Source organism: Mustela lutreola, chromosome 10, assembly GCF_030435805.1.
Source record: "Mustela lutreola isolate mMusLut2 chromosome 10, mMusLut2.pri, whole genome shotgun sequence".
NCBI lineage: Eukaryota > Metazoa > Chordata > Mammalia > Carnivora > Mustelidae > Mustela > Mustela lutreola.
Window position 1 is genome coordinate 25,326,175 of NC_081299.1, and position 24,301 is coordinate 25,350,475.

General features: G+C 47.9%; 1 protein-coding gene across 1 annotated transcript in view; it reads right to left on the reverse strand.

The window, feature by feature from the left end:
* CSMD2 (CUB and Sushi multiple domains 2) overlaps positions 1 to 24,301 on the reverse strand; it is a 616,179-nt gene that overhangs the window by 308,071 nt on the left and 283,807 nt on the right. Inside the window, exon 6 of the mRNA XM_059136925.1 lies at positions 11,581 to 11,693. Within this exon, the coding sequence (XP_058992908.1) occupies positions 11,581 to 11,693 (113 nt within the window). The remainder of the gene's footprint in view (positions 1 to 11,580; positions 11,694 to 24,301) is intronic.

Consider the following 24,301-nt stretch of genomic DNA (forward strand, 5'->3'; position numbering starts at 1 on the left):
AGCCTGGGGAAGGCAGGGGTCCTGCTCTCCGGATGGTGGTTCCTCACCAACAACACAATCTCTAAAGGATGTATGTCAGGCCCAATTGGCCCAGGCCCAGGCTCTGGGGAGGGGAGCCCATACTGTGGACCCATACCATAGTGGGAGCTGATGAATGGATCAGGAAAGTGGTCTTGGCTTGGGGGGTAAGCTCTTGGCAAGATCCATATTAGCAGGGATGTGGACATCAAGAAATCGCCTCCATATATGCCAGGGACTCAGTTTTTGAGCAATTCCAGGGAAGCTGTCACACCCTGAATTATAGACAACCAATTTGTCTCTTAAACAGTCTGACCAAGTGGGCGGTGAGTGATCAAGGAAAAAGGAACACTGTGGGAAATCAGTCACAAAATGAGCTTAGTGAGAGCTAGCTCTACAGACCAGGGCAGGCCAGGTAAAAAGCATCAGAGAACAAGAAGGCTTCTGCCTCTAGATCTCCACAGTATGCCACTGCCAGACCCAATCAGAAAGGCAGGATAAAGTAGCAAGAACCTAGAGAATTTCTGGCATGTATCCATTTATTCATTTGTTCATTCATTCATTCATTCATTCAGGGAGCACCCACAGTGTAGTGCCAATGATATTACACCGAAGTTCTGGTCTTTAAAATGGATTTTGTAACCGTTGATGCACCTCAGATATAACGGAGCCTGGGGCCAGCTCCACAGTCCCGACCACACTTGTATGCACACCTCAATGCACATACATACTTGCCTGCACACAGATCCACACATGCATCTGTGTCTACAATCGGCACACCCACAACAAATTTGTGCCCTTGGGTATGCGTGGACCCAAACACTCACATACAAAATATAATTCCCTTTTGTACATATTTTTGCACCGTGAACAAAATCAGGACTCCCAGAGAAAAGTGCTGGCTTGAACTGGTTGATGGAAATCTTACTAGGTACATTCATCTCCTCCGAATGATAATGACTACAGGAGACTGCCAGGCTGCTCCATTCATCCTTTATATTCTGGTTAATTACAAGACATTTCCCCGCTGTTGTAAAGGTTAGCGGGACACATGGTACACATTTAGCTAGAAGAATCTGGCAATACAAATTCCTTTCTAGTCTGCAGCATGAGTTATTGGGCTGAGCTAGCAAGAGACAAGGACCTGTTGTTGGAGGAGGGGAGGTGCTAAACCTGTCCCCAAGGCTCTGGGAATCACAAAGTGGAGGGAACCTGCAGCTTCTCCTCCTTCCAAAGGAGTCAGACTTCCCTTCACAAGGCTGAGCCCCGGTGCTAATCCTGATCACTCCTTTTTCCCCACCACTTGGCTGTATGACTGGCTGGACTATACCTTCATCTCCCCACACCTGTTCCATCACCAAACCTAGTTCATTCAGCCTTAGAAAAAAAAATCATCCAATGTATATCTTTCTTTCAGGATTCTAAGCCACTCTTGCCCTAAACCCTTTTTTGCTTGGATTTCATTCACCAATTCACTCTCTCTAACTCACCCCAAAAAGTGTTGCAGAGGATGATCTTTTAAAAACTAGAATCTGATTTTTCAGCTATATGTAGAAGAATGAAACTCGACCATTCTCTTACACCGAACACAAAGATAAACTCAAAATGGATAAAAGACCTCAATGTGAGACAGGAATCCATCAGAATCCTAGAGGAGAACATAGGCAGTAATCTCTTCAATATCAGCCACAGCAACTTCTTTCAAGATATGTCTCCAAAGGCAAAAGAAACAAAAGCAAAAATAAACTTTTGGGACTTCATCAAAATCAAAAGCTTCTGCATAGCAAAGGAAACAGTCAAGAAAACAAAGAGGCAACCCACGGAATGGGAGAAGATATTTGCAAATGACAGTACAGACAAAAGGTTGATATCCAGGATCTATAATGAACTCCTCAAACTCAACACACACGAAACAGGCAAACATATCAAAAAATGGGCAGAAGATATGAACAGACACTTCTCCAATCAAGACATACAAACGGCTATCAGACACATGAAAAAATGTTCATCATCACTAGCCATCAGGGAGATTCAAATTAAAACCACCTTACACAAGATACACAAGATATCACCTTACACCAGTTAGAATGACCAAAATTAACAAAACAGGAAACAACATGTGTTGGAGAGGATGTGGAGAAAGGGGAACCCTCTTACACTGTTGGTGGGAATGCAAGTTGGTGCAGCCTATTTGGAGAACAGTGTGGAGATTCCTCAAGAAATGAAAAATAGAGCTTCCCTATGACCCTGCAATTGCACTCCTGGGTATTTACTCCAAGAACAGAGATGTCGTGAAAAGAAGGGCCATCTGTACCCCAATGTTTATAGCAGCAATGGCCATGGTCACCAAACTATGGAAAGAACCAAGATGCCCTTCAATGGACGAATGGATAAGGAAGATGTGGTCCATATACACTATGGAATATTATGCCTCCATCAGAAAGGATGAATACCCATCTTTTGTAGCAACATGGACGGGACTGGAAGAGATTATGCTGAGTGAAATAAGTCAAGCAGAGAGAGTCAATTATCATATGGTTTTACTTATTTGTGGAGCATAACAAATATCATGGAGGACAAGGGGTGTTAGAGAGGAGAAGGGAGTTGGGGTAAATTGGAAGGGGAGGTGAATCACGAGAGACTATGGACTCTGAAAAACAATCTGAGGGGTTTAAGTGGTGGGGGGATGGGAGGTTGGGGTAACAGGTGGTGGGTATTATAGAGGGCATGGATTGCATGGAGCACTGGGTGTGGTGAAAAAATAATGAATACTGTTTTTCTGAAAATAAATAAATCAATTTATTAAAAAAAAAAGAAAGAAAAGAAATAAAACTTGCCCCTGTCCCTCCCTTGTCACTGATGGCCTGCCTCTTGCTTGGCCACCAGCCCTGCACATATGCTTTCATTATTCACAGTTCTTTGCTAGACAAAGTCAATGTCTAGCACACTCGCTCCTTACCTCTCTCAGATTTATGCCAAAGATGGAAAATTTGCTGCAGATGCCCAAGATCTAATGCTTCAAGGTACAGACCTTCTAGCAGATGCTGAAACCCTTACTATGGAGAAGAACAGTGGAAAGAGCAGTGGTATGGAATAGAGCTGAGAAAGCCTCAATGTAACGGAAGATGGGGTTTCGGCTGCCAGGTCAGTGGACTTGGTGAGGGATAAATATAAGACGATTGTGCCACTGTTGATCAGGATTTTGCCAACACACAAATAAAGAGGCTGGGGTGGCATCACTTTTTCCACTGTACCGGCATGCGCCATGGCCATGGAAGGCTTTGAGAAGAGGAGCAAAGGTGTTAATCTAATGGAAATCAGGAAAGGCGTGATGTTGTGTGTTGATACTGCAATTCCTAAACTTACTAGGAGCCTAAAGCTGTGAGAACTTGTGAAGACATTGCTCAGTTTGCTACAGTTTCTGCAAATGGAGACAGACAAATCAGCAATATTGTTTCTGATGGAATCACAAAGGTTCAAAGAATATCCTTGCAATATGGGGCAGGAAAACACAGGAATCAAAGGCACAGAAGGAATCAAAGGCAGGAATCAAAGGCACAGAAGGTGCCAAAAATTACGTATCTCCCTACTTGAATAAGACATCAATAGTTCGGAAGTGGAAATTCTAGGATACTTAGGGTTTCCGGTGTCCAGTCCATGGTACTCAGTCTTGAAACCACCAATGTCCAATGAAAGTCTTGGGTTATGACTGCTGAAGATGCCCTCAGTACACTCACTTGGAATAGGGTAAATGTCAGCTTGTTGATTATAGCAACCCAAGCTTCAGGTTCTGGTCTCAGGGAAAGAACCAACAAAGCTTTTGCTACTGATGGTGTGATATTTGGAAAAGAGAGCCAGGCTCTGAATTTTCAAGATCATTTGCTTCATGATTTAGAAAAAGTTGGAAAGGTTATTGTAACGGAAGATGATGGCACATACTTGCAAGAGAGAAGTGACAAGATTCAAAAAGAGAAATATTCAGGTAATCACTACTAGTGACCATGGAAAAGAAAAGCTCCAGGGACATCTGGTGACACTTTAGATGGCAGAGCTGTGCTGAAGGTCACCAGGACAAGTGACATGGAAGAGAATGAAAGGAAGGAGTAACAGATACAGGGAATGCTCCAAGACCCGTTGCTGGAAAAGGCGCTGTCTGGGTGCCTTGCTTTGGTGCATTCCCACTTTAAATTCACTGCTCTAGCTAAAAAAAGAGCAAAAAACTGGTATAGCAACAATGGAAAGAGAACATTCAAAATGCCACCAACGACCATTGCCAAAAATCCAGGAGAGGAAGGATTGTCGATAGTTTAGAAAATAATGTCCAGCTCCTCAGAAGCTGGTTAAACACTATGCTGGGTGGCATTTTGAATATGGTGGAAAAAGAAATCATCAACCCAACTATGGGCAGTAAGATGTACAAAACAACTTATGTCTGTAAGAAGTACTTTGTTGGGTGCTGCTGGTGTGGCCTGTGGGTTAACCACAGCAAACCTTGTAGCCACTGGAATCCCTCAAGAAGACAAGGATCCTGGCAGGGTAGGTGGCGGGCAGTATGAGAGTGGAATGTTCCAATTTCTAGACTCGTGCTTTGCCATTGTTAACAGGTTGTGTGGTGGTCTTCACAAGCAACTTCTGACAAGTCAGAAAATGACCAGAAGAAAGATATTTAAGGGAATTCCTATGGCCATCAATTGTTGGTTTCATGGCCTGGGCAATACTTTTTGCTCTACCTGGCATGTCTTTTTCCCCTCTTCCCTGCTTGGCTACCTCTGGCTGGCGAAGGCCTGACTCAAAGGCTATCTCCTCTCTGTGGCTGTGGCTCCACCTCAGGGAGAAGTCACTGCCCTTACAAGATTTCATCCGGGCGTCTGTTGAAGCCCTTTTTCTACTGTGATGTCATGTCCTATTCTCCTAGCTATTTGTCCTCCAAGCTTACAGATCTGTGACCTGTGACTGACAGCCAAGCACACAGAAGTTTCCCTGAACTGTCCGATGACTGTGTGGATGAAGAAATGACCAACTGTTAGAAGAATATGCTGTTTTCAGTTCAGACTCACTTTTGATTGAGTTTAGAAGGCTGGCCTCAGGGGCACTGGGCTCTGGGCTCCTGAGCCTGAAAGCAGCAAGTCTGCGATTCATGGAGGACACCTGGATATCCAGAACATAACAATGAGGCTGGCAAGGGTTGAGCAGCTCAGCAGGTGGACGGGAATTGGAGAGAAGAATCTGAGCGTGGACATAGGCTGCCTGAGGCACTTTGGCTCAAACCCAAACAGAAGCTTGGGTTTGTTATTATAAAAAGCATCTTGATGCATGCAAATTGGTTTCAAATGTTTGAGTTTCTTCAGCAAACAACTGAGACTCAGTGTCTCAGACTTCCAGAAAGCAGAGGAGCTGATTCTCTCACTGTGGAGTATCTCCCAACTCCTGGTTCCCAGAGTTCACTTGACAACACAGACAGTGAGAGGAACAGCAGAGTGAGGCTAGGATTTGGCTGGAGGGAGGGTCGAGCACTGGACAATAACCATGATGTCGGAGTGACAAGCAGAGAGCCTATGGCTGAGGAGCCGGAGCCACCAGGTCTACCTGTCACTGCACAAGGGGTTCCCCCTATAATAGGGAGTAGATGTTACTGGTGCAGTCTGAGGCCTGCGGGTTCCAATTCCTGAGCATCTGTCACATGCCAGATATTTTAGCAGGACGTCCTTCAATTTCCACTAGCCCCATGGGGGTCAATACCATTCCCTCTCTAGGGACCAGCGGGGCAATAGTAAGCTGGGAGGTATGCTCTCTTCCTTGCCAGGAAAGACCCTCACCAGTTGTGAACATAAGCCTCTGGGGGCATTTAAAAAGGCTCTTCTCAATGTCATTCCTTGCAGGCTTGAAAAGAAAGCAAGAAAGCAATTAGCACTGCAAGGAGGACTGAAAATATTCCTTGCCTGGAGGCAGAAGGATTGATTATATAATCTCAGTGGTCTCCCAGAACTGGAGGAAATTTAAGGAATTTCCATTTCTGTGATTGCCAAACATTTCAGGTATAGGAACCTGAAGTTATACTTCTAGGTAAATGCCCACTACACAAAGCAAATCAAAGAGGAACTGCTCTTTGGTTTAAGTTGATGGTGTGGGGTGGAGATGAACCTAGAGCCCCGCCTGCTCAGTCCCTATCAAAACAGCTGTGGGGAGAAGCCCTCCAGGCTCCAAGGAACCCACTTTGAAAACCACTCTTCTGGGCTCCCTCCTCTCATGTTTTATACATTTGAAGAGGACTCCTGTTCTGAGAGGGGACCAGTGACCTCTGCCTCTACTTTGCCTTGAGTCTTCACATCTCTCTCTCCAGCCCAGATGCTTCTCTGAGCTACAGACTGACAGACCAGTCAGCTACCTACTAGATGGCCTCTAAGCCCCGATATGCCAATATCAATGTAGATCAACATGTTCCAAGCAAATCCACCCTCATGTGCCTCTGCCCCAGGCCACCTTGGTTAACAGTGTTATTTTTTCACCTTCTCCCTCAAGCTAGAAACCTAAAATTCACCTCTGAATGCCCTGCCTCCTTCCTCCACCCCTCTGACTCCCAGATCTAACAAGCCACGAGTCCAGGCAGGTGACCGTGGGGAGGCCTCTTCCAGTCTCTCTCTGCCTCTACCTAAAGTCTAGGTCCTTGGAGATTTCAGGTTCTCCGAGACTCTTAACTGTCCTCCCATTATCATCTGAGAGTAGTCAAAGATCTTCCTGAAATGAAAATATGATTATGTCTCCCTTGTTTTTTAAAAATTTTTTTAAAATAATTTTTTATAGATTTGTATTTATTTATTTGAGAGAGAGAGCATGAGCAGGGGAAGGGGCAGAGGGAGAGAGAGAAAAGCAGACTCCCTGCTGAGCACAGAGCCCAAGGTGGGACTCCATCTCAGGACCCTGGGATCATGACCTGAGCCGAAGGCAGACGCTTAACTGACCGAGTCACCCAGGTGCCCATATGTTAAACTTTTGTTAACTCCTGTAAAAGACCTCTGATCTCCTGTCTTCAGTGCAGCTTCTCAGTGTTATCCCTGTCTCCCTCTCTGGGCTCGGAGCTCGCTGCCTTGATCATTGCCCCGCACTCTGGATGGCGGGCTTTGAGCTGGGGCAGCAAATATTTTCAGGGAGAGGGGAGGCCTGAGAGTGCATGAGTTGGGCTGTGGGTCATGTCTCAGCTGTAGACTGCCCAGCTCTAGCCTGGTAGCACTCCGGAGGATCTCAACACTTCGTAAATGAATGAGCAAGGCTGTATTCCATAAACCTTTATTTACGGATGCAGAAACGTAATATTTCATATAGTTTTCATGTGTCACGAAACCTTCTGATTTTCTTTTTCAGTGTTTAAAAACGTAAAAGCCATTCTCAGCTTGAGGACCATATAGAAACAGTCAGAGAGCTGGGTCAGGCCTGCGGGCTGTAGTTGGCCCAGCTCCTCCCTGGACACGCAGGTTTCCGGGGCTCCTCAGATTTAGCCCTTTCTTGTCTTCCCTCTACCTGGAATGTTCCTCACTATCTGCGTGGCATCTTTCTGGAGCCCACACTGATGTTGCTGCCACCTTTTTCTTTTTATTTATTTATTTATTTATTTATTTAGGCTTCTTTAAGTGCTCCCTGTTAAACTAATTGCTCCTTTATCTCTAATCCTAGAACCCTTTCCCAGGCCTCAATTGTATCTCTTATCTGGCTGCATGCAATTTATAGATTTATGCCTGTTCCTCTCTTTAAGCTGTTCTCCTTGACAGCAGAGCCTGGGATAGCCGCCTTCCCCTTTCCGTGCTGTCACATGGCCGTGTCACACCAAGATGCTTAAAATTCAGCACGCTTGCCCACCGTCCAACAGCCAGCCAGACGCACACTCACACTGGAACTCTGGTCCCCTGATTTCCTGAGGTAGTACTGAACATCCTGTTTGGCCAAGAATACCCCTAAATTCTTGTTGGACTGAGATGGGAATGGAATATGGCATGTTGTAGGTTATTCATTTATTTGTTCAATGTATGATTTGGTATCTGGGGGCAAAACAAAACAAAACAAAAAAAAAACCACAACTGTTCATCAATCCATTTAGGGGTTTATAATGATTAGCCCTGAGGTGCCATAAATCACTTGAGACTAATCCCAGCAAGCTGAGGGCTGTGGAAACTGACCCCCTGCTGATGTGTCCCTCGGTCCAGTCCTCACACTTCTCTGTCCTGCCTTGAGCACTGCTAGAGCAAGGGGGCCCGCTGGTAAGGCTCCTAGCCTCCCAGAGTACACAGGGGGCCACAGCAGGGCCTCTGTTCCCGTTTCTCGCTCCTTTTGGGTTGGCAGATGGGAGGCACAGCAGACAGGAGGGAGAGAGAAGAGAGAGATCAGGTTACTGATTCTGGGCTCCTCCTCCTGCTCTGGTTACTGATTCCCAGGCCCCCTCCTCCTGCACTGAGGGTTGGCAGTGGTCAGGCTCCTCAGTTCAGCTAGGTGGCTTATCTTCTACTCCCTCTGCCCCGGCACCTACTCCACTACGGTGAAGGCCTCCCTGTTGCGTGGTCTCTGAGGACCTCACCATCCTTTTGGGGACCTTTAATCCCATCCTATCTTCTATAAAATGTCCCACCACTAAACCCTCCTCAGAAAGCTGGGCAAAATGTCTTCTATCTCCTGCTAGGCCCCCTGACTAAAAGCTATCTTTGCCAGGCTTTGGGGCTGTATTTGCAAGCCGCCAAGCAGATTATTTTAGTCATTTCCAAATCTCCTTGCCTTCAGAGCAGTGGTTCTCATGGGGGGTGATTCTGTATGTGGGGGTCATTTGGCCACGTGTGGAAGCTTCTTGGTTATCATGACTGTGTGTGTTGAGGGAGATGCTACTGGCATCTAGCATCTAGTGGATGGAGGCCAGGGATGCTGCTGAGCACCCCAAAATGCAGTGGACAGTCCCCTACAACAAAGAGCTCCCCATGCCACAATGTCAACAGTGCTGAGGCTCAGGAACCTTGCTCGAGTCACTAACCGAGTTACTAAATGATTATTGCATATGCTTGCACTATATGCCCCCGGTCTGGAAAACACTAGACAAAGAAGTTCCCAGGGAAAAATCATTTATTAGCACAGTATATATGCCACCATCTATAAGCATGAATACTGCTGGCGTGAAAATCCTGCTTCCCACACTCCATCGATGAGACCTTGGGTCAGTTACGTGGCTCTTGGAAACCCTCACCTGCAGAGCGGGCCTAAGAGGAGGCCCTCCTTCCCACAGCCACTGTTAGGACTGGGTGAAGTAGTAAATGCCAGAAGCCTGAAGTGAGAGAAAGCTCTCTGGAAACACTGGCCCACGGGAATGAGTAAAACCTGCTCAAGAGCTGTATTCGGGGAGACAGAAGAGGATAAGATAGGGCCTGCTTTTGAGAAGTTCATCACTAAAGCAGATTTTCAGACTGTGGGTTGTTAGCTGCTGTAGACTTGTGAAATTCACTTCGAGGCTGCAGTTAACATTAAAAATGGGAAATTTTCAGGGTGCATCATGCTTCGTAGGGGTAAATACCACTTGCTGACATTTTCTTTTTAGTTCTATAGATAGATGTGTGTACTGGGTTGTGTTGGAAAATGTACTTCTTTATGGTGGGATGAGATTAACAAATAAAGTTTAAAAGCTACCAGCTAAATAGGAAAGGTAAGACATTCGAGGCACCACTCAGAGAAGGCTCTCTGCTTTTGCAGAAAACTCACACGAGCCTGTGAATGAATTCAACTTCACCACTTACAACCTGTGTGATCTATGTGTGTTGGGCTTGTTACTAAACCTCTCTGAGCCTCAGCTTCTTCAGCTGCAATGTAGGAATTAAAAACACATTTTGCCACTGCGCTGTGTGGGGGCCCCAATAGGGCAGTGGGGGACATGGCCTCGTCCAGGCCTCCTGCACAGCAGGTATGCTCCTGCTGCAGCTCTTCTAGAGGCTGCCACACAGCTCGGTTCTTGTCCCCCATTGTCTGGCTTCAAACTGTAACCCACGACCATGCCAAACAGGCCCTCAGGCACCCGAAATAGTAGAAATCCTGGCACCTATTTAACCAGATAAAATGATAATATTCATCTCTGCTTTTCTATTTTGGAAAATACAAAAAAAAAAAAAAAAATCCAGGTGCTTCGCTTCCACAAAAGCCCACGGTCTGCAGTGGAAAAATGTTTTCAGGAAAGCTCTCAGAGTGAGGCTTTGTGAAGCTCATCAGACCAGGGTGGCTTTGGGGTTTGTTTTTTAAATATTTCAAAGGTGTCCTGCTACCCTGAGCTAAGGAAGTGAGGCTGTTTAGGAAAGGTCCCAGATTTTACAGGTAAGGCCTCTGCCTCCAGTGCCAGTTTTATCCTAGTTTCAGGCCAGAAAGCCTGGCCCTGGGGGTCTGGTGGCAGGGGCTGCCCCCTGCCCCCTCCAGGTGAGTGATGGGCCAACTGCTGTCCGGGCCCAGAGCCTCCAAGCCAGGGTTGGGAGGGACATGCTGCCTTGCTCTCCACCTAAGAATCTGCATTCCTCCCTGCCCCTACCCCCTGACCCCCGCACACCCCTGCCAGGAGGCACTTCTTACTTTTTATCAGCCTTACATGGTCCCATTCTCTGCACACCACTGGTTTTCCTCACTCGCTCACTCACACTGTGAGCCTACCCCACCTTTTATTCCCGAGGGCCTTCCAGGGCCTTCTGCTTAATAGGTGTGCAATACAAGTTCACTGTCGAATCAATCAGAACCAACATCAGCTTGTAATTGGTAGCAGTTAAGGGCTTAATGAGCAAGTTCTAAAGCCCACCCTTGGTGTTTATAAATTTTGTGTACTTCGAGCAAACTCAAGGTTGAAAGGAATGTTCTCATCTACTCCCATACATTCCGTGGACTTTGGATCTCCTCCAGGCCTGAGGAGCTCCCTGTCTTGGGGAGAGCCAGTTCTCCAGGATTGTAGCAGAATCCTGCTTACCTGCGATTTCTACCTGCCATTCCCAGTCTGGTTTCTGGCTGCCAAGCAGCCCTTCACAGACTAGAGCACTTGAGCTACAGCACTCCTAGAGCTCCCCTGCCCGCATGTGTAATACATTTGGGTGCTACATAACACAAAAGACGGTCTTCTGCTTTACACCAGGGGAGATGGAACACCGGTGATCGAGAGGATGGGCTCTGGATTCAATAGACAGGAGGAGTTCAGATAACCTTGGGAAACTGGCTTAATTGCTCTGGGCCTCATCTTCCTTGTCCATATAACGGGGATGGTGACACCACTTACTTCACAGTGGAATGATAAGGGTTAAATGAGATGATGCTTATCAAGTGCCCAGCACAGTGCCTGGCTCTTCAAAGGCACTTGGTGGAGCCTGGGAGGGACCTGGAGAAGGGCAGCTCAGGCCACAGGACCCCATTGCTGCCTGGGGTAGCAGGCCACCGTGGCAGATGCAGAGATGCTGATGTGGAGACCCTAGGTCTGCAAATAAGAACAGGATGATAAAGGCATGTCTGGGGACAGGATGAGCTGCTCCCAGGAGTCATTGCAACCCATGGAGGAAGCATGGCAGCCCCACCTACCTTGGTACTGGGCACTGAAACCACGCTGCCGGTGGTTGCCGTCCGAGGTAAAGTGCAGCCGCAGCCAGTTCTTGCTGCTGATGACCGGGGCTGGGAGGCTGGCTCCAGTGAACCTGTGGGAACACGACATCAGCTGGGTTAGGCGTGAGACAGGGGCAGGCGTTACCCATTTCCCATGGGAGCTAGGGCCTCAGTCCAGGCCTAGAGTGGGAAGGAAGGGTGGGGCCACCCTGGCTGCCCTCCTGTGACCTAGGGACTGAGCAGCTTCAGGTGGCTCTTTAGGGGCCCTTCCTACCACTGGGTTACCTTAAGAAACTGTGGAGAGGGTGGGTCCTTCAGGCTAGGAGCAGAGGCCCATCCCCTCCCCCGAGCCAGGAGTGTGGACAGGTGTCACTCCCTTGTGCCACAGACTGCAGTTGCAGGAACTTTCTCCTGCAGTCCTCCCAGCAGAGCCCACCCACCCCCATCTAAGATCCTGATTCCCCCAGCAAAAATCCAGCCTCTTTGGAGAACAATGTGGAGATTCTTCAAGAAATTAAAAATAGAACTTCCCTATGACCCTGCAATTGCACTCCTGGGTATTTACCCCACAGATACAGATGTGAAAAGAAGGGCCATCTGTACCCCAATGTTTATAGCAACAATGGCCACAGTCGCCAAACTGTGGAAAGAGCCAAGATGCCCTTGGATAAGGAAGATGTGGTCCATATACACTATGGAATATTATGCCTCCATCAGAAAGGACGAATACCCAACTTTTGTAGCAACATGGACGGGACTGGAAGAGATGATGCTGAGTGAAATAAGTCAAGCAGAGAGAGTCAATTATCATATGGTTTCACTTATTTGTGGAACATAACAAATAGCATGGAGGACATGGGGAGTTAGAGAGGAGAAGGGAGTTGGGGGAAATTGGAAGTGGAGGTGAATCATGAGAGACTATGGACTCTGAAAAACAATCTGAGGGGTCTGAAGGGGTGGGGGGTGGGAGGTTAGGGTACCAGGTGGTGGGTATTATAGACGGCACGGATTGCATGGAGCACTGGGTGTGGTGCAAAAATAATGAATACTGTTATGCTGAAAATAAATAAAAAAAAAAATCCAGCCAACAACCTCAGGGCCAAGGATCAGTTACCCCTATGAGGCCCCAGGGAGTCTGTGGAAAGGCCCAACACAGGCACTCTAGGCAGTGCAGCCCCTCAGTGGTGTGAGAGCCCATTCTGAGATCACTCAGTAGGCCCCAGGTTTCCTCTAGCTCTTCCCCTAGTGCTGCTGCCTCTGTAAGAAGCCTCCCCTTCCTGCTGGGTCCATCCCACCTTCCTTAGAATAGCCTCTTCTGGCTCCCAGCTAGTCCAGCCCAGAGAGAAGGGCACCGGCGTCTCTCCTGCTGTCACTGTTCAGTGCCCTAGCCTCTTGACAAATTGCCATCTTGGGCCAACTTCCAGGTCAACTAGATCCTTCCTCTTGGAGCACAGGAACCTTCAGGGGCTCCCTAGTGGCTACAAAAGACATGCTGCTTTTCAATATTCCCACCTGTCCCCTGCCGGAATGAGCCTCTACTCAGTGCTGGCCCTCTCCACCATACTCAGGCTAAGCTGTGATGTTCCCCCACCCCCTGCGTGCTCCCTGCACCCAGGAACCCCCTCCATCTTATCTTCCCTCGTCTAACTCACAGCCTCCCAGTTGGCCCATACATTGGTGTTCCCCCATCTTCCTCCTGACATAAGAATCAGGTACAAAGCTTCCCAATGCCTCCACTCTGGCAATATCACACCTCCCTCCTGCCTGCTTCCACCCCCGTGGGGACACCCCAACAACATCTCCCAAGCACGCACACTTTGTCCTTTCCTAGATCTTCACCTTTACTGCTGGAAACAGGTCCACCTGTAGCCCTCTCTCCTGCACCCCCATGTCACCTGAGATGACTTCGGGAAGCCCTCAAACATCGCGTCCTGAGAAAGCCTTTCCTCCTCTGCTTGGCTTTGAAGCTACGTGGATTTGGATTCTGAACCAGCTTCAGCACTTAGTAGCAGTGTGACCTAGGACTAGTTACTGAACCTTTCTGAGGATGAGAATATGAATAGCAGCCTGAAGACCTATGGGCAAAGAACATAGCCCAGTCCTGGCCACATAGGGGCTCGAGAAATCTCATTTTCCTTTTCCCTCTTCCATGATGCCACATCACTGCATTCGGATTATGATTCCCTATCTAGGTGTGTGTCTCCCTATGATACCTCCTCAAAGAGGGCACTGTAGCCTGGTGGTGAAGCTTGGGCCTACAGGGATCAGCTGTGTTATCTTAACAAAAATTACTTCTGCTCTCAGTAACTTTAACTTTAAAATGGGGAAAATGACAACCATTCCTTCAAAGAGTTGCAAGGATTAAATGAGGCAATACACAACAAAGACCTTAGCATGGTCCCTGGCAAACAGAGAGCTTTTGGTAAATGGTGGCTGCTCTTTTCTTCTTTTCCACTTGCATTTTTCATCTCTGAACCAAGCACTGAGCACAATGGTTGATACAAAGCAGGGACATCAGGATTCCAGTACAAAACAGGTGGTGCAGTCATCTGAGAATAATTCCAGGAGTTCCATGAATGGACTCTTTGTAAAGGGACAAACACCAGGGATGGGGCAGTATCCATACAGCTTATGGAGCTGTCTTGGGCCTGGAGAAGAAATGGTGTCCCTGAAAAAAAAGGATGTATGGAAAAGGCCACCATACAGGACCCAGATCTTCAGGAAGTTTGTGGAAGTCCCATCCAGAGGGAACATGGAATGGGTACCCAGAACTCACTTTCCTCTCTCCCCTCCTCCAGTCTCCTGCTGATGCTTCTGTTGATCTCTCCCAATTAGAAGCCAGAAAAAAAGGAGCATATTGATGTAGCCCCACCCACAGCTAAGTCCTCCTAGACAGGGAACCAAGTGGAGAAGGTTGGGGAGAGTATTTGGAGGGACAAGTGGAAGAGATCCAGCATGGTGGGTCCCTATAAATATGTAATAAGCAAAGGAATTAACCAAGTGGCTTCATACTCTGGCAAAACTGAGTTTTTACTATAATGAAAATGCTGACACACACCAAACTCCAGTAATATAACCTATATTGCCATGGTAAGAGCTATTCTAGAAACCAATTACCGTATTTTACCAGGTCCCATTTAAAATAGTTTATTATAGGCTGAGTCATTTAAGTTTTCTAAGGAGCCACAAACAGTATTGTGGTTCTCCCCGCCACCAGGCCAAATTCAATTCTATCTCAATGATAAAGCTTAGAGACTATTTACATAAGGGAAGTAGAAATAGGAAGAATTTACCTGAATAATTCAGAACCAAAGGCTGTTTATTGCAAAATAGAATGTGGGGAGGGTGCCAGGGTCCCAGGAGCAGGAGGAGAATAATGATCTGGATGGAAAGTGGAAGTAGGCGAGACTTCTCCAGCCCCAGTACCTGCTCTAACTCCAGCTGTCCAGTTTGGAGAAGCCCCAAGGGACATTTGTTTTCCATCTCTCCCACACCTTTACTCATCCCTAGGACTCCTGCTAACTGTTCCCTCCCAAGGCTTAAACTCTTAGGGCCCTGTGGTGCCTTCACACCTTTACTCTGTTCTGCTCCTGCCTCCTCACACATAAATGCACATTGGAGAGTTTTCTTGGCAACTATCCCAGGAACTGGGGGCTTCCGTGTTGTTGTCATCACATCAGACTCTGCCATTGAGATAGTGCCCTGTGTCACTGACAACTCTCCAACAAACCAATGACACACACAACGGCATGGATGACTCTCAGAAGTATTATACTGATAAAAGGGAACATACAGTACGGTTCCATTTATATGAAACTCTGGAAAAGACTAATCTATAGCAAAAGAAAGCAGATTACTCATTGCCAGAGCTGGGGGTGAGAGATATCAGCAGGGAGCCCCTGAAAGAGAGTTCAAGGGACCCTCCTTGGGTGATAGAAATGTTTTACATTGTGAAGGAGATGGTGGTTATATGGGATGTACACGTTGGTCAAAGCTTTAAAAACTGTACATTTAAATGGGTCACTTTATTTTTTGAAAAATTTACCCCAAATAGAGTTAATTAAAAACAGTCTTCAGTAGTTCCTGTCCTTGGTGTAAAAGACCTTTCTATGGCCTTAGGCTTAAAAAAAGTCAGAGTGTCCTCACCTCTCCTACCTCCTCCTCTCTCCACCTCATTCTTTCTGTTCTAGCCACATGGGTCTCCTTGCTGTTCAAAACTGGCCAGACTAACATAACATAATGAAAAAGAAAAAGAAAAAGAAAAACAAAAACAAAACAAAACAACAAAAAAACCTGGCCAGACCTCCTCTGGCCTCAGGGCCTTTGCACTTGCCATTCCCTCTGCCTGCTAGCTGGCTCTTCTCCCAGACATCCATGTGGCTCACCTCCTCACTTCATCTAAGGCTTTGATCAAATGTCGCCTTCTTGGTAAAGTCTTTCTGGTCTGACTCCTGCCTGCCTACCTTCCCTGAGCACACACGCACACATGCACACACAGACACACAAAAAAACCATCTCCAACCAAACAGAAGACCTTACTTGTACTTGAGCACACACTGCTTCTCTGCTTTTGCACTTGCTGCTTTTGGCCCTTTCCCATTGTATGAGCTGGCTGCACAGAGAGGTGAAGAAATTTATTCAAGGTCACACAGCTATTAAATGGGCAGAGGTGAGAGTCAAACTCAAATCACCCCACTTAAAGCCTATGTACTCAGCCTCTGCATTGTACTGCCACGTACACACAAGCATGAAAGAAGGCAGTGGAACAGTTCAGGCTGAATTCCATTCTGTTTCTTTTCCTCCCCTCCCTCATCCCCCCCCAAGATCCTCTTTAATTTTGCTCCCTCTTAGAATCATAATTAAAGGCGAGAAACTCGAAGAGAGATTCTCCCCTTCAAACCTTTCTGTCCACATTAACTTCACTCTGGGGGGCCTGGGGAACTCCAAGTTCGCCCAGGAAACTGCTATTGCAGTATAGCATAAAATGTATTTAAGCAATTACACTCAATTTTTTTTTTTCTTTTTGGTAAATTGACTTCCGTTAAATGGGGCTTCATTAATGGAATCTGGCTTGGGGAGAATAGAAAAACAACAACAACAAAACCCACAACCGCTCCCTTTAATGCTTGTAGTTGATTATGGGAAAAGTGGCTTTGAATTCCCCTACAGCAATCTCTAAGTTCTCATCTTGGTAATAAGAGAGCTCAGAGCAGATTTCACGGAAAGCATTTCTTCTTAAGAAGCTTCTCCTACAGTCAGGATGCTGGGAGTGCTGAGATGACAACCGAGTCTGCGAGGAATCGCTTCCTAGCTGTACGCAGAGGGGGAGGAGTATTAGGAGCTTCTGGTTTAAATTTCAGTATTCCTGAAAACTGACATGCTCAGCAGAACATTCACTCATTCATTTACTCATCGAGCACATATTGGATACAAGGCATGGCACTTGCCAGTGGGTGCCACCCCCACTGGTTCCCTGGATATGGGCAGTCCTTGCAAAGCCTGAACTCTAACATATTCATCTGCACAACCTCAACTCCTCGGTCAATAGCATATGGCTTCTGGGCTCCCAGAGCATCTCCTGCGGGCTTTATCTCTCAGCTAAGCTATGTGCACAGCCTGAATCTGACACAGGGTTAGAGAATCTCTGCATCCCAGGGGCAAGCAGAAACCATCCTTCCAACTCCAAAGCTGGCTGGAGAGAATACAAAATATAGGAGGTGTGTCCCACTTTATCCCCACTCCCACACCCACTTCCCTCCCCACCTGCCATCTGCTCTCCTCTTTGGGGGATGGAGAAGGCACCATGATGCAACCAGGAAAAACCCTTCTGGAAATGGCTTTGTGGTGGTGGGTAAAGGGCACCAAGGCCCTTGTTGGAGACCTAACTCCTGCTGCCACTGCCCCAGCCACCTCTTGTCAATAAAGTGAACATTTATTGACTCAGCTCTGATACTCATTCTCATCACCAATGATTTCTGTATCAGTTTTCCTTTAGCCAAATGCCTAGGATTCTTGCTAAGTCGAGATAAATGCTTTTCCCAGGACAAATCCATGATATCATCTATTTTCCTAGAACTGGGAAAAAGCTCGGGATGAATGCAGCTCTCTTTTGGATATGGACAGTTGGAGTCCCTGAACCTTAAGACCTATCTTTGGAAAGGCATCCCAATATCTGGTTCTCAGCAGTGCCTACCCAACCCAGTTAGTCATTCAGGCAGCTCTGAGCAGCTGAGCCACAGTATGAAAATTCAAATCCCAGCTACCCACCTGGAGGTTCTGGGACTTGTCTGGACAAACCCAAGCTTCTGCCAATCATTCTTCCTCCTCAGTGTTCTTTCTTCCCATAATCCACACCATCTTCCTAGTCACCCAAACCAGGCATCATCCTTAACTCCTCCCATTCCTGCTCTCCGTGACCAACTGCAGCCACATCTTCTCTGCCTTGTGACCTCATGATCCTCACCTGGACTACTAAGACAGCCTTCTGACCTGCCCTCTGCCCTCAATTCCTCTCTATATTCTGGGGGGAGATTTCCCCAAGTTCCTGCCTTGCTAGAAACCCAGCAGCAAACACCCACTGGTTCCAGTATTACCAAGTCTAGACTTTTTCATGTCTTCCCTCTCCAGTGACACCCATTCGAGCCCCAGCTTCTTTTGTCTCCATGCTTCTACATATGCTACTCCCTCTACCTGAATGTCCTTTCCTGTTGCCCTACCTGACTTCCTGGGAAATATCAGTGCTCCCATAAACCTAACCAAAATGTCTCCTTTTCTCCACCTCTCTCTTTCCCTGCCCCATGGGAGAAACATTTGCCTTCACTGTGGCCCCTCTGCACCATGCTCATGCCTCTGCCATCGTACTGGACACACCAAATCATAACCATCTCCCTGACTAGAAGCCAAGCTCTGTAAGAGCAGAGACAGGATTTTCTTTATCTCGCTATGTCCAGAAACACAGCACCGTGCCTGGCATGTGGAACAAGTCAATTCCTTAGAACAGGGGTTGGCAAACTGTAGTTTGCTGTCTGTTTTTATAAATAAAGTTTTATTGGATCACAACCGTGATCATTCATTTACGTATTGCCTCCTTTCAAGCTATGATGGCAGAATTGAGTAGTTGGGGCAGAAACTATAACTTGTAAAACACCAAATATTTGTCTTGCCCTTTACAGAAATAGTTTCTTGACACCTACCCTAAGCCTTGCAGACAGAGCTTGTTGGTAAAAAGTAATTTCCAAGTAAGGAATAATAAAAGAATACATACACAGCTAAAACATTTCCTGATAGTGTACAAATACTTCAATGTACATTTATGCATCAATCCATTTAATGTAGTACCAAGGTCTTTTCTTTGATCACAGTTTTGTTCTTCACACTCTCTCATATAAGCTCCATCTATAATGCATCGTTCACCATATCCGATTCAGCTACAGCTCATTCAGTCAATAAATATGTATCGTGCACCTGCCATGTGCCAGGCACTGTGTGGGGGCACTGGGGATGGAGCCGTGAGCAAGACAGTCCTGGTCCCTGCCCCGATGGAACTGAGCAATTGTCTCAGTCACTCACACCTAATATTTAGGAAGCAATTCTTTTTCAGAGATTCTCCTCCATGGAGTCTTTCCAAAGCACTCAATTTAGTTTCCATAGATGCAACTCTATTTCCTTTCACACTCATATTTCATCAGTTTATGTGATGTTTAATTTAAATCACATAATTACAATAACAAGTATGACTGGCACCAAGAGAGTTGGCAACAGACCCATCTGATTCTCAGAAAGTGCAAGACTCAGCTGGTGGGAGCATGGAGGGCATGGGCTTTGAGGGTGGGGGTGGGAGATGGCCAGCAGGCAGCTGGTGCTTAGAGTGCCACAGGGCATTGGTCAGGAAGTTCTAACAAGGCCATGGGAATTCCAGCTACCCCAGGAAGCTGCTCTGGTGGAGAGGACTAAGATTACTTCCGTTATACATGTCTTGTGAATGAATGAATCAGTGAATGAACGAATGGCAGTTTCCTGCTTTCAGCTGTGGGCATCTTTTCTAATCACATCCCCTTTGCTACTAGGAGAGTGGGATTCAGTTAATATTAAAATCCTAATTGATGAGGACTTCACAGGACTTCCAGGCCTAAGGGCCAGCTATGTATAGATCTCATCTACAGCCTTCCCAATAGATGGTCAGTTCAGCTCTGTTCTGAATGCTTCCCAAGACTGGTAAGTCAGCTTCTTGCCAAATCCTCCCTGTCTACTTTGATTTAGCCCCACCCTTTTCTTGATGCTTCCGGCTCATCCTTGAGCAGGCATCTTATAGCCACTGGCTCCAGAGAGTCTGGCTGACTTCTCCTGTGTACCTTGGGACTCCTGGCACTTCCTCTACCCTGGTGCTTGTCTCACCAAGAATCATCCAGGGGTCTGCCTCATCCTCCAAACTGTGCGCTCCTGAAGACAGGGGCTGTTTCTTTCTTCTTTAATTCTTTCATCAGTACCTTCCATGGAAACCTAACACGCCTCCATAAACACTGCTTACTAGAAGAAGGAACGCTTGAATGAGTCAATGAATGAATGAGATCCTGCTAGTGAAAGCAGAGGGCATATGAGGGGGAAAACAGACCAGCACGTGAGCCTGGAGACAGTGGTGAGAGCCTCCAAGGCCGTAATGGGTTTCATCCTGCTTTCCTATGAAGATGCGCCCCCACACCCTCTTGATGCCTCAGCACTCTTCCTATCCCCTACTCACTTGTCAGCTGCTGGTACCTTTCTGGGGGACTCTTCTCATCCTGACATAGCCCCAATGCACTAACCGTGAGGTCTCGTAATCAATGTGGGCAAATGTTCCTCCTTCCCCAGAAGGAACTCAATAAACTCAACAAATTACCAGGGCTCTTCCCTGCTCAGCTAATTGTTAGCCCCAGGGAACCCACACAAGCTACATCAGGTAAACGCTTTTCCTCCAGATGCACTGCTCCCTGGAGGGCGAGTATCTGAACCAGGAAGAGGGAAGGACAGGGCTCCCGGCAATGTCTGCGCCTGGGATGTGGGTGTCATCACCGCTGGGGGTCCTGGGGCTCATGCGTTGGGGATGGCACCTTGAGAAGGGCTTGGGGTGCTCATTTTTTGCACTCCCTGCAGGGCTGCTCACCCAGAAAGGCTGCTGGCTGAGGCGTCTCCTGACTGCGCAGAGGCCGTGCTCATGATGCTGCCAAGAGCAGACTGGCATCGTGTCTGCGAATGGAGCGGGGCCTGAAGTGCTGAGCTCGGGGTGAGGGGGCTCCTGGCGTGCCCTCAGCTACCTTCCAGGGCCCCCGCGCCTCCCTCATTTTCTGTCAGTCCCACTCCCCTCCGTGAGCTACAAGCGTCTGAAGAGCCTGAGCCCCGCCGACCCCACGTGACCCACAGGGCGCGCCTGATTGGCTCAGGCTGGCCACGTGACACCAGTGGGGCCAATGGGCCGATGGGAACGGGCCTCACCCGCGGGAGGGAGATTCCGGAAAGGGTGGCTCCACATCAGGTCTTCCACCTCTGACCCTGTACCTCCACCCCATCACTCTCACGGGATGTGGGGTGCCTCGTACATTGTCCTCCTCCATGGCGTGCTGCCGTCTGCCTGGGACAGAATCTAAGCACCCTCTCAGCCCTGCCCTGCTGCTGAATCCTTAGCTAGCCATTCTCTGCCCCCAGCCCGGGTCTGCATTGCTCCAGGTTAGGCCAGAGAGCTCGCCTGGAAAGCTGATGGCCCCATGAACTAAAATGTTAAAGCCTGCCCCATCAGGCCTGGCCCAGGAAGTGGGTGCCTTGGGAACGTGGTGGCCGAGGCACACTCACACTAAACCTGGACCCTATCGCCTTCCTGGCTCAGGAGTCTGCCTAGGTGGAGATGTCCCCTGTCTGGGTTATCACCTGTCTTGTTCCCCTACACAGAGGCAATAGGTTTGACCTCTGGAACCAACACAGCCTTGTATTTGAGTCTGGGCTCCACTATTTCCTAGTCGTGTAAGTATGGGGATGTGCCCAAAATTCTCTGAACCTGTTTCCTCATCTGTGCAATGGGAGTCCTATATAAGGTGTCTAGGATTGTGCCTGACACACAGCAGGTGCTTCACAAATGTGAACTATTCTCCCCCACCCTTGATTAGTTAGGTCTGAGAGGAGGAGAAGGGATGAGATCTTATCAGAGCCTTGAACCCTATCCTCCAGAGCATACAGGGTTTAAGTAGACCCTGGAGTAGCCTAGGTTTCCCTGGAGAAGTAAGGATGCCTGCATCCAGTCTGGTGACAGGACAGTACATGGGAGAAGAGACAGGGCACTCTGTGTCACCCAAGGTAGCCAGTCCATGTGGCAGCTACCTTCCCTTCTCCCTCAGCGGCTCTAGCCTGGCCTCCACCAGTTCCTGCTCTCTCAGTCTTGCCCATCTTCCACCTGTCACTAGCAGACATGAGTCAGAGAAGGGGCCTGTCCCCCTCCCAAGAAGGGTGGCAATGTATGCCTTGCAGAGGCCTCTGGGGATTATATTTGGATAATACTTCTCATCCTGAGGAAATGTTTGCAGATGGCTTACTGAGGAGCCTCCCACGCCAGCCTCTGCCTGCCACTCTTAGCTTGAGCAACATCAATGTCCCCCTCCCCCTCCAGGAGGAGGCAGCTAGCCAGCCCTGCGTGAGAGCCAGGCAGCTCTGAAGCCCTGGCTGAGGGCATGAGCCTCTAGTCAGCTGGAGAATGGATGGGCTAAAGCATCTTGGTGATGTGCAGGCCAGTGAACAAGGTGTCCTAGTCAGATGGAGCTGGACTTGGATCCTGCCTCCATATCCACTGGCTGTATGACCCTGGGAGATGGTGTCACCTCTCTGAGTCTCTCTATTCCAGTATATGTATCACAGTGCTTTGTGACAATTTGAGGTGCTATGGTGATGCTCATAAACTCCTGCTAAGCCTTCAAGACATAGCAGCCACATATTCTGGATCACGGCATGTCTCCAGAAAGCAAGGGAGAGTCATGGGCCAAGGGCTAACACTTACTGAATAGAAAGCAGTTTGGGGGGCACCTGGGTGGCTCAGTGGGTTAAGCCTCTGCCTTTGGCTCAAGTCACAGTCCTGGGGTCCTGGGATTGAGCCCCACATCAGGCTCTCTGCTTGGTGGGGAGACTGCTTACCACCACCCCCATCACCTGCCTCTCTGCCTATTCATGATCTCTGTCTGGCAAATAAATAAATAAAATCTTAAAAAAAAAAAAAAAGAAAAAAAAGGCAGTTTGGGGTGGAGATTAGGAGGAACATGGGCCCTGGAAGTTTCCTGCTTGGGTTCAAGTCTCATCTCTTGTCTAACTATTAGCTGTCTAACTATGGGCAAGTGGCTGACCTGCTTTGGGCCTCAGTTTCCCCTGTTATTTACTAGGGTAACACCAGCACCCACCTCATAGAGCTGACAGGAGGTCTAAGTGAGATAATGGGTACAAAAGCTCTTGGTAAGGAGGGGCAAGATGGCAGAGAAGTAGAACACCCTGTTTCAACCAGTCCCCTAAAGTGAGCTAAATATCTACCAGAACACTCTGAACACCCATGAAATCAGCCTGAGATGTAAGATTATACACTTCTGGATCACTACAGGGGCAGAAGACACCAGTGGAGAGGTAAAGCAGAGTGGGAACACTTGGACTGGTATCAGAGGATAAACAGAAGGGGGAGGGAGCCACCAGAAGTGACTCATTGGAAAGTAATATCTCAATATGAAAGTGCCCTGTGATTGGGGACCAGCATTAACTTGGAGTCTTGATAGAAGCACTGAAAAAAAGTAAAAAGATCTTAAGAGGCAACTAGTGGAATTGGGTGGTCACAGGCACGGGCCTAAGCCCATGGTCCCAGGACGGTCACCGCTGACAACCACCCATGCCAGAGAGAGTCCAGTAGGGGCTCAAGTCCATGGTCCGTGAGCCCATGGCTTTCCATTGCTTGCACCACTGCTTGGGCTGGGCCCACTCCTGCCCGTGCATGAGAGAGTCTGATGTGTGCACTGGCCCACGGTCTCTAGGCCCACTGCCTTCTCCATGTGTCCTGTGCTGCCGCTTGGTGTGAGTGCACGGGGTGAGGGTATGGACCTCAGACAGCAGTCCCAGGAATGGCAGTCACCTGGGATCGGGCTCACCAGGACCAATATCATTCATGGCTTTAGTGGCATGGGGGTGCGCACTGCCTGTGAAAGACTGCACTGTTCAGTGGAGTTTGCAGACAGGGAGTCTGTGTGTTCTGGACCACCCAGAGGGGAGCAGACTGAGGTTTCTCTCTGAGGCAGCGGTCTGGGTGCAGACGGTTTGCTTTCCACTAAACCTCTGAAAAGCCCTGCAAAAAGCCCCCAAAGAACAAAAACCTCCAGAGAACAAGAGCCGGAAAAACTGGTTTCCACAGAGCCAAGCTCCTTGATAGTGGGCAGGGCGACTCAGCCCAAGCAGGACAGACTGGAAACAACAATGACAACAACAAAACAAAACAAAACAAAACAAAACAAAAACCCCTCCCACAGAAGACAAGCCAAAAGAACGAGAGGACATTAATTACAGGGTCCCCCATAAAACTGTAAAACCCCAACATCAGGGGAAAACAACATATTAAGCTCCTGGTATTGTCCCAAAACCTATATATTTCATAGACAACTTTTTTTTTTTAAATTCATTCTCATAAATCTTGTTCTTTTAATTTTTTTAAACCTCC